The sequence below is a fragment of the Pagrus major genome, chromosome 6, assembly GCF_040436345.1.
Source record: "Pagrus major chromosome 6, Pma_NU_1.0".
Classification (NCBI taxonomy): Eukaryota; Metazoa; Chordata; class Actinopteri; order Spariformes; family Sparidae; genus Pagrus; species Pagrus major.
In genome coordinates this window covers 38,526,337-38,539,870 of record NC_133220.1, presented here as the reverse complement: position 1 = coordinate 38,539,870, position 13,534 = coordinate 38,526,337, and the positions used below count along the sequence as shown (strand labels likewise).

At 45.3% G+C, this 13,534-nt stretch overlaps 1 protein-coding gene across 1 annotated transcript; it reads right to left on the bottom strand.

Moving 5' to 3' along the window:
• Window positions 1–449: 449 nt before the first annotated feature.
• On the bottom strand, window positions 450–1,850 carry LOC140997989 (zinc finger BED domain-containing protein 5-like). Its single transcript, XM_073468087.1, has one exon. It carries the CDS (start codon window positions 1,848–1,850, stop codon window positions 450–452), a length of 1,401 nt encoding a protein of 466 aa, XP_073324188.1.
• Window positions 1,851–13,534: the final 11,684 nt, after the last annotated feature.

Genomic DNA, 13,534 nt, shown 5'->3' with positions numbered 1-13,534 from the left:
AGTTTATTTCACACATTGTAATTAATACAAACCTCAACCTTTTTTTTTTGTTGAAAAAATAAAAGTGAACTGCCATAAACTGCAGTTTGTAATAGGTGTCAAACCTCAACCTTTTTTTTTTTGTTGAAAAAATAAAAGTGAACTGCCATAAACTGCAGTTTGTAATAGGTGTCAAACCTCAACCTTTTTTTTTTGTTGAAAAAATAAAAGTGAACTGCCATAAACTGCAGATTGTAATAAGTGTAACAGTTTTCAAGCACCTTAACTGTGTAATTATGTTCAGTGTAACAGGTTTCTTTTTTATATATTTAACATTTAATGCATTTTTGAAAAAATTGCCTCTCTGCAAAAATGGGTTTTAAAACATGACCAACTCCCTGAGAGGAAAACAAGAACAAAAACCCAAAGGTTTGTTGTGCAAAAATGGCACCTTTAATCCTCACATCTTTTCAGTGACTGATGTGGGCCTGCTTCATGCTGCAGATCTTGTCAAATCTGGGTTGCAATTTTGAGATTGCCACTCTGAGTTCATTCTCAATGTCCAGCTTTGATCTGTACTTGGTTTTGATGGAGGCCACAGCAGAAAACCCTATCTCGCATAGGTAGGATGTGGCAAAAGGAAGGAGTATGGCCAGGGCTCTCTTGCCAAGAAGTGGGTACTCTTTCTCCACTCCAATCCAAAATGCAGCCAGTGTTTTTGACTGAAACTGCAGCCTCATTGTTGAGTCAGAGGTGACATCAATGAACTGTTCCTCCTCTGATGTGCTTAAGTCGGCAGGTGGTGATGCACTGAAGGGATCACGGATCCAATCATATTTTTTTGGATCCTGCATCAGGAAATATCTCTGGAAATGTTTCTGAAGGGCAGAGATGTGTGCTTCCATGCATGGGATCACTGTGTTCTGCAGCTTGTTGTCTTCAATGAATGATTTCAGGTTCTCAAATGAGTCCACACGTCCAACTTTCACTCGCTGCAGCCACATCTCAAGTTTTCTGGTGAATGATGTGATTTTATCTGCCAGATGTGGGAGGTGTGTATTTCTGCCCTGCAACTGTAAATTCACTTCGTTGAGTTTCAGAAAAATGTCACTGAGGTATGCAAGTTTCATGAGGAACTTGTTACAGTGAAAGTTGTGGGCAAGATCGCTGCCCTCTTCCTCCAAAAAGATGCGGATTTCATCTCGCAGTTCAAAGACCCTGGACAGCACTTTCCCACGTGACAGCCATCGGGACTCGCTATGGAACAGAACAGCTGTGTGGTCGGAGCCCATTTCCTCACACAGTGCCGAAAAAATCCGGGCTTTGACAGGTCTTGTTTTTATGTAGTTCACTGTGGCAATGACGTGGGTCATTACATCATTCAGCTCGGGACTCAGCTGTTTAGACGCAAGTGCTTCGCGGTGTATCATGCAGTGCGTCCACTGCGCATTGGGGGAGACGCGCTTGATGAGCGCTTGCAGCCCTCCCTGTTTCCCAGCCATAGCCTGCGCCCCGTCGGTGCAGATCCCCACACAGTCCTCCCATTTCAGATTGGCCTCTTTCAAGTAAGTGTCAATGATTTTAAAGAGTTCTTCTGCTGTGGCTCTGCCAGGAATTTGTTTGCAGAAAAGCAATTCCTCCCTCATGTCATCTCCATCTATGAATCTGACATAAGTTATCAATAAACAGTCTTTGTTACTGTCAGTGGCTTCATCCATCTGCAGGGAAAAGCGGCCGTCTCGCACCTTATCATTAAGCTGCTCCTCGATGTCCTTTGACATGTCATAAATGCGCCTGCCGATGGTGTTGTTGGACAGAGGAATAGCCCTTAGTTTGCTGGCTGTAGAGTCATCAAACATAATTGAAACCATGTCCATAGCACAGGGAAGTATTAATTCCTCCGCTATTGTGTGCGGCTTTTTACACTGCGCCACTCGGTAGGCAACTTTATATGAGGCGAGTTGAGCATTTGCCGGCACGGATGCAGCTTTAGTAAAGAGAGACTGTTGAGCACGGCAGTTTACTTGTTTTTGTCGGAAAAAGTCAACTGGCTTGTCTTTGTGCTCTGGATGATTTGTCTCCAAGTGGCGTCTTAGCTTGTTCGGCTTCAAGCTGTCACAAGCTAGCACTTTAAGACAGACAACACACTGCGGTCTCTCCTCATTACCCACTGTTGTACAGGTGAAGCCAAAGGCAAGATATGTGTCGTCATATTTTCTTGTCTTTGCCTTGGAAGGAAATTGCTTTGGAAGCACATCTGGTGATGCTTCATCCTCTGCTTTGCGTTTACGTGGGAGCTGCGTCAAAAATTTGTCCATGTTATGCTAGCAGTGTTATTTAGTCTACTGTATTTATATTTTCATTCATTCGTTTTTCCCGCGCCCCGCGCCCCGTTTTTCCCGCGCCCCCCCTGCAATTGCTCTGCGCCCCCCCTAGGGGGCGCGCCCCCCACTTTGGGAACCACTGGGCTAGTATATTTTGTTATTCGCCAGTGGAATTGAAAACTAAAACTATTTTTCTCGCCTTCAGCTGCTACCGGCCTCCCGACCACCTGTGTCCCTGCCTCAGCCGCCCAGCTCTCTGCACCTCTCCAGCCCGCTCCCACTGCTCTGTGTTCCCCGGAGCATTCAACCCTCGCCCTCGTGCGCTCAGCTCCGCGACAGGGACTCGGCCCCGGACCCTCCATCACCTGCATCTTCCTTGCTTCCTCAATAAAGCACCTTATACCCCACTCCCTGCCTCCGCCTCCGCTTCTGGGTTCTCCTACCTAAGACTCAGCGTAACAATTGGCCTTCAAATGCGCCCTTCTAAGGATGCAGCCCCTGAATTGAGACACAGCCGATATATCGCTGATGTACTTCACTACATTATCTAGCAAAATAGGGGAGTTCTATGAATTAATCTTTTTTAAATTAGTATTTATAATGGCCTCTATGGGAGTAACCGGTTGCAGTGATACATTTTTGAATATACTGCAGGAATTTCAAATTATGACTCTGTCTGTTATGTTTTCCGTTTGTACAATATTTACAACATGTATGTCACCCCCATTTTATGACATGGTACCTTCCAAATGGGAACGCGCCAACAGGGGTCAGTCAACAGTCGGTTCAGTTGCAGCTGCCGCCTAGCGCTTTAGCTTTCCTCCATCGTGCTGTCTGAAATTTAAAGGGGACATATTATGAAAAACTCACTTTTTCCTTGCTTTAGTATGTATATTTGCGTATCGGGAGTGCCTCCCCACCCCTTAAGCATGATTTTTCGACAACTAAGTCAATATTTTGTACCTGCCGGAGTCAGGAATTGAGTCTCCAAACGAGCCGTTTGGATTTCGACCGGATTGTGACTTTGCATACTCCAGCCCTCGCGCTGGCTATCTCCTCCCACACTACGCCAGCTACCTGAACGAGGATCCGCCATTTTCTCGCTCTCGCTTCACTTGTACGCGACAGCCTGACCGCTACCATGTACAACCCGAAAGCCAAGCACTGCTGCTCTGTCGTTGGGTGCACGGATCCTCCTGTTTCGCTACATGGCCTCCCTACCAAAGAGGATGTCAGAGCGAAGTGGCTACATTTTATTTATCAGGGAAACGTCTCAGCTTCAGTGAGCAAAAGCGTTATGGTCTGTGCCAGTCACTTCACACGGACTGCTTCAGCAACCAGGGTCAGGACTGGACGCTGGACTGGCAACAAGATTGTCCCTTAAAAGATGGATCCATACCCACTGTCAATGATGGAACTGTAAGTATTTAAAAAACAGTGTAGTTTGTGTTACTTTGGCCGTTTAGCACATGAGCTAACGCTAACCGTCGATGTAAATATGAGGCTGAACTAAGTTATCAACGTTGGGCTTACTGGCCGTAGTATTCACGATAATGTTAATGTTACCAAACGTTAATTTGTCATATCAGCACTCTTTTAAAACATGACAGTGAATTGAGAAAATGAATTAGGATATTGAGATTTTATCGCTTCTAACCGGCCGGTGAACCACTGCTTGGCCGTGAACAAGCAGAGGAGACGGGGTGAAATGTCTCGGTTGTTAGCGGACGGTGAGCTGCTGTTCCGCCGTGAACAAGCAGAGGAGATTGTATGAAATCGTCTCAGTTGTTCGCGGACGGTGAGCTACGTTAATTTATTAGCATGTTGTGCTAAAGGACAGTGACCTGCACGTTACCTGCAGTAAAGCAATCACTACTTTGTCTTGGAGCCAGAGACAGGGGTTACCTGCTACATGTCTGCTGTGCTACTATCAGTTATATGCAGGCATGGACACAGAAAAGTTGCTTCGCAAATGTGTATAGCTCGTTGCCATGGTCACGCGATGCCGTCCTCACGTCTTCCGCCCGGCAGGAAGAGGTGGGCGGCGCACGCAGTAGCTCATTAGTATTAAAGGGAAAGGCACTCAAACCGGCCGCTTAGAGCAGGGCTGTGAAACTGGTGTGTAAACAACCCTGCTGTGCTCAATCCTTCGTTTTTTTCGACCAAAGCATGTTACTGTCATTCCATTTAGACATCAAGGAACCATGTCAACAAGCAGAAATGAGCATAATATGTCACCTTTAAGCTGTTTTTAAGTCCTCTAAAATCGCAACGCCATGGATGAAGGTGGAAGGGCTTTTTCGGGTATGGATCCTACAACAGTCGCAGAATTGAAAGGTAATGTTAATTTGCTTTTGCCTGTCTTTGCAAGTTAAGCTAATTGTGAAGTTGGCTAACAAGTGCTAACATGCTAATTTTAACAAACAAACTGGTTTACTTGCTGAGCTATTACATGTGGGCTATGAACAGTTAGTAACTACACTAACAGTCATCCCTTCAAAATTTATTGATAGTGTTTTATTGCCAGAAACCGTTTTTAAGGTACAGAATGTAGGCAGTTAGCTTAGTTTAGCTTTGGCTTAATTTGTTGGTTTATGTTAGCATGACTCATGTACCATTTTCCAAGAGACATAGCGGGAAGGTCTCGGACCCTCTGCGCAGTGGGGATGGTGGGGGGGCATATTCGCGGGGGAATTGGAACACTGTACAATTAGCTATTTGGCGCGCTTAGCATTTATTAATGTTCCAGCACGATCTGCATATGTGTGTGCGCAAGAGAGAGACCTAGTCCAAGCGGTGGAAGGGGCTGACTGAAGGAGATGAGAGATGGCGGTGCCAAAGTCTCCTTAATTAATGGGAAACACTGGTTGATGTGTCATCACCAATCATTTCTGCCTTTAGTGGAAATGGCAGGCAGACTTGAGCACTGAGCCTGAGCACTTTTTAAGAAGGAGAGCCATTTGGAGGATGACACATGGAAATGAGGTGAGGTGATATTAAATTTTAACATTGTGGATATTTAATCATGCTGTGATTCATAATGTCAGTGAGGCATTGCCTTTTTGGTGTTGTTGTGTCTAGTGCACTGCTATTTACTTATAATTACTACGAGATAAATGTTTGTCTTTTTCAGGGTGAAGAGTCAGACCAGCTTCGACCAGGCACCTCCTCTGGGACTTGTGAGCTTGCCAGTTCCCACTGCCCCACTACCCCAACCCTTTTGGCCACCACTTCAAACCCAGGACACCAGCAGAACTGTACAGCTTGTAAGTCCACAATATGTTGTATACACAGACACAGAGCTGGATCAGTCAAGAACCACCTTTTTTGAAAAACAACGTGCTGGACAAGAAGGAGACTATACACTCTCCAAAGAGCTTTGCTGTCGCTTAATAAGGAATACAGTAACAAGCATGATTGCCACCAAGAGAGCTGCAGGGGATGACTTCCAATATCCATGCAGCCGTGAGCTAACTTTGATGGCTAATCATCTCATTGAGTACTACCCAATGCTGCGGGACAGGTCTGCAGCCAGTTGAGCTGAGTGGGTAGGAGGATATCTTTATTTAGGATCAGTGCTTGTATGGTTTAATTTTATTTTGATTAATGTGATTTTTACACAATCTGTTTTGTGTTTTTGTCAGGAATCTGTGAAGAAGCAGCTTTTGAAAAGGGTCCAGAATGTGACACCCCCCAAAAAGAAGCCGGGAGCAACTCCTTCAAGAAAGAGGCGACGGGGCATTAGCTTTGAGAGCAGCAGCAGCCAGGAGTCATCCACTGATGACACCGAGTCCAATGATTCAACTTTAATCTTGGAAAGATCACCACAGTCGACAGGCAGTTCCCCAGAGGCTGAACAAGTGGATAGTAAGAGCACATATTGAGTGTAGGTGCCGTGTTACTGATAAAGCAGTTAATAATAATTTCAGTACATTATGGAGTATAAACGTTGTATTTCAAAATTGTTAAATAATTAATTGCATTTAAGAAAATAGTTAATTGAGAATATCATTATTAGTTAAATATTATTTGCACAAACACAGGTAATTCATTTCTTGATGTTTACAATAACTGTGGTGATACAGATGAAAATAGGCGCCTGTGTCTTTAAGAAAGTAGCTGCAGCACGGTGTTTAGGAAGTGAAGCAGTGTGTGTGTGAAGCCATGGAGACCTGAGGAGCGCACGGTTTTTCTGACCGTGTTGATAACGTGGAGCCTGAGTTGAGATTATATTGGAGACTTGTTTGAAGTGTGAGTGGACAGGTAGCCTATCGTTAAGTGCACGTGGAAATTTGTGCTTTATTTTTGTATTTTTTGGCGAATAAACCTGTGAAACCAACAGTCGTGGAGGACACACTTTTTTCTCTGTTTGGACAACACGCGTCAGCCATAAGCTCCTGTGGAACTTCGTTAGAGAACCTACATTTAGTCAGAAAAACCCAAGTCTTCTCCGTGGAAACTACTGGAAAGGACAAGACTCGTGGAAACTGTGGACTGCTTCAGTGGACAACGTAACAGCGAGAGCTCGTTGATGAAAGGCCGTGTGGATTATTGATTTTTGAGCCCACGTGGATCAACAAAAGAAAAAGAGAGCTACGGTAAGCGAGCTAGCCGATGTTGTTAATCCTTTGCAAGTGGACATTATGGAAGAAATATGCTATGAAGAGCTAACTTGTGGAAAGAGAGAAAAGAAAATGACAGAGAGGGCTGTCGCGGAAAAAGTGCATCGATTAACTCAGTCCAGGAAAGCTAAACTGGGCCATTTAACGAGCCAAGCTAACGAGATCGAGCGGCTAATGGAGGACGATGCTAATGTAAACGCAGTTAAGCAGAAGCTACGTCTGGAATTTCAAGACTCGCTAGAGGAATGGTGCAAGACTAATGATGCTTTAGCAAGACTGTTGCATGAAGAAGAACAGGAAAAGGATCAGAGTTCATGGTTTAAGCCCAAGTTAATGCACAATCGTGGTTTTATGCAACATGTGGAGACGTGGATAAAGGCAGCTGATGATCGAGCTAAAGAAGCTAAAGAATGTGATGCAAGCATACATCCAGGGGATAGTGTATCGTTGGCGTCAGCTGCTGAAAGCAGTAGGAGCAGACGGCGTGGTTCAGCTGTTGGGAGCAAGGTGTCTACTGCTTCGTCAGCGCGCCTCAAAGCTGAAGTGGAGAGAGCTTCGTTGCTGGCAAAAGCTGCAGCTCTTCAACAAAAGCAAGATCTTGAACGTCAAGAAGCCGAGCTAAAAGCTAAAAGAGAAGCTTTGGATCTGCAAACTGCCATCGCAGCCTCCGATGCTAAACTGAAAGTCTTGGAAAATTATGAAAGTGAACGCCTGTCACATGTAAGCGCAGGAGGTGGACTGACTATGGAGTCTGGATACTTACCATTACCTGTGAGTCAAAATCCACATGACATGAGGAATGGAAATGGTGAGTTTAGGCCACTGCAACCTGAATTTACCACATCACGACAGTCCAGTGGTGAGTTTGTAACAGGTGATCACACCGTGGAGACTCTCTGTAGTGTTATGTCAAGACAGAATAACATAACAGAGCTAATGGTTAAACAACAGAGAATGATGACACTGCCTCCATTAGACATTCCTACTTTCAGCGGAGATCCTCTGGATTACAATTCATTTGTGAGAGCCTTCGAGCATGGCGTAGAATCCCGCACTGAAAGCTTTAAGGATCGTCTCTACTACTTGGAGCAGTTCACTGATGGACAGCCAAAGGAGCTGATAAAGAGTTGCCTTCACATGAAACCAGATGCAGGCTACCAACGGGCCAAACAGCTACTAAAAGAACATTTTGGAAACAATTATAAAATCGCTGTAGCCTACATGAACAAAGTGTTGGACTGGACACCTATCAAGCCAGAGGATGCAGAGGCTCTGAACGCCTTCTCACTCTTCCTGACAGCATGCTGTAACACCATGACTGAGGTGAGTTATATGGAAGAACTGGACAATGTTGCAAACTTGAAGGCTATAGTTGCAAAGCTTCCATTCAAGCTGCGTGAAAGGTGGAGAGGTGTTGTGTGTCGCATACAAGAGGATGGTGATAGAAGAGTCAAGTTTAAGGATTTGGCAGACTTTATTCACAAACAAGCCAAAGTTGCTCTTCACCCAGTCTTTGGTGACATCAAGGATAACATGGCAGCTAAAACAACATCACCTAAACAAAGCAATAACAAAGAACAGAGAAGAGGCATAATCAAGAGGTCTTTCACCACAAGCGCTGTAAGGCTGGAACAGAGGGCTGCGGAGCAACTGGAAAACTCTGCTCCTGTTTCACCATCAACACCGGCGTGTCTCTTCTGTAAAGGTGAACACATTATGGAGACTTGTTACAAACTTAAAGGCAAGCCTCATAAAGAAAAACTGGATTTCCTGAGAAACAAGGGACTTTGTTTCAGCTGTCTCAAGCATGGACACATGAGTAAACTGTGCAAAGCAAAAGCAAGCTGTGAGGTGTGTTCTTTAACACATCCCACTCTTCTGCACATCAAGAAAAAAGATGTTGTTGCTGATGCAGAAAAAAGGAGAAATGACAGCGCCGGTCAGACAGTCTTGAGTGCATTCGTCTGCGCTCAGTCTGAGGGTCATGAGCTGACTGGGGCCGGAGAGGACGACTGCACACTCGCTATAGTTCCTGTCCAAGTCAAGTCCAAGTTTGGAAGTGAGGTAGTGCGGACGTACGCCTTCCTTGACCCGGGCAGCTCTGCCACGTTTTGTACTGAGGCACTTATGAACAATTTGAAGCTTAGTGGACGAAAGACAGACATGCTGTTAAGAACCATGAATGAAGAGAAACCTGTGAGTACTTACGTGGTATCCGGTCTGGAGGTCAGTAGTTTGTCGAGTGATGAGTTTATTGATCTTCCAGATGCTTTCACTCATAAGACAATACCTGTAGGAAAAGAAAACATACCACAACAGAAGGATCTTGAAAGGTGGCCACACCTTAAAGAAATACAACTGCCTCAGATCGAAGCTGACATCGGATTGCTCATTGGAGCAAACGTGCCAAAAGCTATAGAGCCGTGGGAGGTTGTGAGCAGCGTTGGTAATGGACCATATGCAATAAGAACCAAGCTTGGCTGGACTGTGAACGGGCCTTTAAGGGAAAGCTGCAGTTGGACAGATAAAAGGAAACCTACCAAGACCATGGCAAACCGCATCTCTGTGGCCAGTTTGGAGAACCTGTGGCTTCAACAGTTTCAGATGGATTTCCCAGAGGGAGGAAAACATGATGAAGTGGAAATGTCTAAAGAGGATCACCAGTTCATGGACATGGTCATGGATTCCACTAAACTGGTTGACGGCCACTACGTCATATGTTTGCCTGTGAAGAACAGAATGGTGAACTTGCCAAATAACCGCATAATGGCTGAGCAGCGAGCACAGAATCTAAAGCGGAAATTTATCAGGAACGACTGCTTTCACAAAGAATACACAGACTTCATGGACGATATTCTTCAGAAGGGCTATGCTGTCCAATTGTCTGGGGAAGATCTGAAGCATAAGGAAGGTAAAGTGTGGTACATTCCGCATACAGCCGTATATCACCCTGTGAAGCAGAAACTGAGAGTTGTGTTCGACTGCGCGGCTTCCTATCAGGGAACGTCACTAAATGACCAACTTTTGCAAGGTCCTGATTTAACCAGCAGTCTGATCGGGGTCGTCATCAGATTCAGACAAGAACCTGTCACTATCATGGCGGACGTCGAAGCAATGTTTCACCAGGTTAAAGTGGCTGAAGACGACTCCAATTTGCTGAGGTTTCTATGGTGGCCAGGTGGAGATTACAATCAAGCTTTGGCTGAACACAAGATGACCGTTCACCTGTTTGGAGCCACTTCTTCGCCCAGCTGCGCCAGTTTTGCACTGAAGAAGTGCGCTGAAGATCAGAGTCAACAGTTCAGAGCTGAGGTTGTACAGACAGTCCTACAGAATTTTTATGTAGACGACTGCCTCAAGTCTGTCGCTACAGAAGATGAAGCCATAACGATGTGCCAAGACCTCATGAAAATCTGTGGCCATGGAGGCTTTCGTCTCACCAAATGGGTGAGCAACCGTCGCAAGGTGCTCGACTCCATCCCAAAGTCTGAATTGGCAAAAGAGATGAAAACTTTGGATCTTGATCAGGATGAACTTCCTATGGAGAGAGCCCTGGGTCTCAACTGGTGTGTGGAGTCCGACACATTTAAGTTTAAAATCACCATCAGGGACCGTCCATTCACAAGAAGGGGACTTCTCTCAGTCGTCGGATCAGTATACGATCCACTGGGCGTGCTAGCACCTGTGGTTTTGCCAGCAAAGACTATTCTCCAAGAGTTGTGCAGGTTGAAGATCGGATGGGACGACGACTTACCTGAGCACATCAAAAAGAGGTGGTGCGACTGGCTAGCCAGTCTTACTGGTTTAGAGCACTTCAGTTTTCCCAGATGCTTGAAGCCTGAAGGATTTGAAGATTGTGAGTTTGCACAATTGCATCACTTCGCTGATGCAAGCGAGTACGCATATGGATCCGTCAGTTACCTCCTCATGCGTAACTCAAGTGACAAAATGCATTGTGCGTTTTTGATGGGCAAGTCCAGAGTGGCGCCTCTCAGGTCGCCCACCATTCCACGGATGGATCTTACCGCTGCTACAGTGGCAGTGAAAATGGATGGGGTCCTGAGAAGAGAGTTGCAACTTGACCTTGCACAATCAATATTTTGGACTGATAGTACAGTAGTACTAAAGTATCTGCAAAATGAGACAACACGTTACAGAACATTTGTGGCAAACAGAGTGTCCGCCATTTTGAAAGGCTCTGATGTGGAACAATGGAGACATGTTGGCACCGACAAGAATCCAGCGGACTGCGCCTCTAGGGGGCAAAAAGTGAGTGACTTCATGAAGAACATGAGTTGGATTTCAGGTCCAGAGTTTCTCTGCAGTCCAGTCGAGTGCTGGCCAAAGAGTCCGTTGAGCGATGCAGAAATTGCTTTGGATGATCCTGAGATCAAAAGAGTTACAGTTAACATCTTAGGCGGGGAGGAAAGTGTAACTCCATTTAAGAAACTGATCCACTACTTCTCATCTTGGATGAAGTTGAAACGGACTGTGGCGTGGTTATTGAAGCTTAAAGATTTGCTGTGGAGTCTATGTCAAAGGAGGAAAGAGCTGTGTGCAGCCAATGAGGAAGCATGCTTGGACGGTCAGCAGCTGATCAAAAGTCAGATGAACTCCTTTAAAGAAAGCTACAAGAGCACACACATTTCAGTGGAAGACCTGGAAAAGGCGGAGCTTCACATTATCCAATTCTGTCAGGAGGAGAAATTCTCAGAAGAGATTGCAGCTCTGAACAAAAGACAATATGTGAAGCGCAGCAGCACCTTGTACAAGCTGAACCCCGTACTTCAGGACGGCGTGCTGCGGGTTGGTGGAAGGCTGAGTCGGGCGGCCATGCCGGTGAGTAACAAGCAACCAATCATTCTGTCCAGAGACTTCCACATTTCAGATTTGGTTCTTCAACAGATTCATAAAGAAACTGGGCATGCAGGGCGCAACCACATGCTGGCTGAGTTGCGCCAGAAGTTTTGGATGACGAATGCCAACACGGCTATCAGAAAGATATGTGGAAAGTGTGTGATGTGTCGACGCTTACATGGAAAAGCTGGGAGAAAACTAATGGCCGACCTTCCACTGCAACGAGTGATGCCAGATGATCCACCCTTCACGAGAGTAGGAGTGGATTATTTCGGACCATTAGAAGTGAAACGGGGGAGAAGTATCTTAAAAAGGTATGGAGTCATATTCACTTGCCTAGCTGTCCGGGCAGTGCATATTGAGCTCGCCTCCTCATTGGACACGGATTCGTGCATAAACGCACTCCGGCGATTTATAGCACGGCGAGGTCAAGTGGAAGAGATTCGCTCAGATAATGGGACGAATTTCATTGGAGCGAACCGCGAGTTGAAGGAGTCCATCGCTGACTGGAATTCCTCTAAGTTTCAGCACTTGTTTCATCAACACAAAGTCAAGTGGACATTCAAACCTCCGGCTGCGTCGCATCATGGAGGCACATGGGAGCGGCTCATAAGGTCAATAAGAAAGGTGCTGAACTCCACTGTGAAAGAACAACTCATGGATGAAGAAAGCCTTCGCACAGTGTTGTGTGAGGCGGAGTCGATCATTAATAGCCGACCTATCACAAAGGCGTCCAATGACCCGAACGATTTGGAGGCGCTGACGCCTAATCATCTTCTACTTTTGAAAACGAAACCAAACTTACCTCCAGGATTGTTCAACAAGGATGACATCTATGTACGGCGTAAATGGAGACAGGTACAATATTTGTCCAACCTGTTTTGGAAGAGGTGGATCAAAGAATACCTGCCTCAACTCCAGGAGCGCCAGCGCTGGGCCACAGCTTCACGAAACTTCTCAGAAGGAGACGTGGTTCTTCTAGTGGATGACTGCGCGCTGAGAAACTCGTGGATTATGGGAAAGATCGTCGAGACTGTTCCTGACAAGAAGGGTCTTGTTCGCAGAGTGCGGATAAAGACAAAGACTAACATCTTGGACAGACCCATTACAAAGATATGTCTGCTCGTGGAGTCTGAATGGGCCAGTGGTAAAGACTGAGCTCCCACGATGAGCCAAGTGCTGGTAACCTCTGGCTCTTTCTCTTTCTGTCTCTCTCCTCTTTTTCTATCAGTCTATCCTTTTCTACACAGCTGATGAAGACGAAGATTGGCTGCTAATGGACTTTGTATTCTTGTTTGAAGTTAATAGAAAAAACAGTGGACATTTCATATGCCAGTACGGCCATATGGCAGTCTTTGTGTTTAAAAATTGAATGTTTCAGAAATTGTGGTAATTGTTCAGAGTCACATTATCAGAACAATTAGGGGCCGGTAATGTAGGTGCCGTGTTACTGATAAAGCAGTTAATAATAATTTCAGTACATTATGGAGTATAAACGTTGTATTTCAAAATTGTTAAATAATTAATTGCATTTAAGAAAATAGTTAATTGAGAATATCATTATTAGTTAAATATTATTTGCACAAACACAGGTAATTCATTTCTTGATGTTTACAATAACTGTGGTGATACAGATGAAAATAGGCGCCTGTGTCTTTAAGAAAGTAGCTGCAGCACGGTGTTTAGGAAGTGAAGCAGTGTGTGTGTGAAGCCATGGAGACCTGAGGAGCGCACGGTTTTTCTGACCGTGTT

Bases quoted from the DNA above. Each gene is read 5' to 3' on its own strand.
- LOC140997989 (XM_073468087.1), bottom strand. From the start codon at position 1,850: ATGGTTTCAATTATGTTTGATGACTCTACAGCCAGCAAACTAAGGGCT.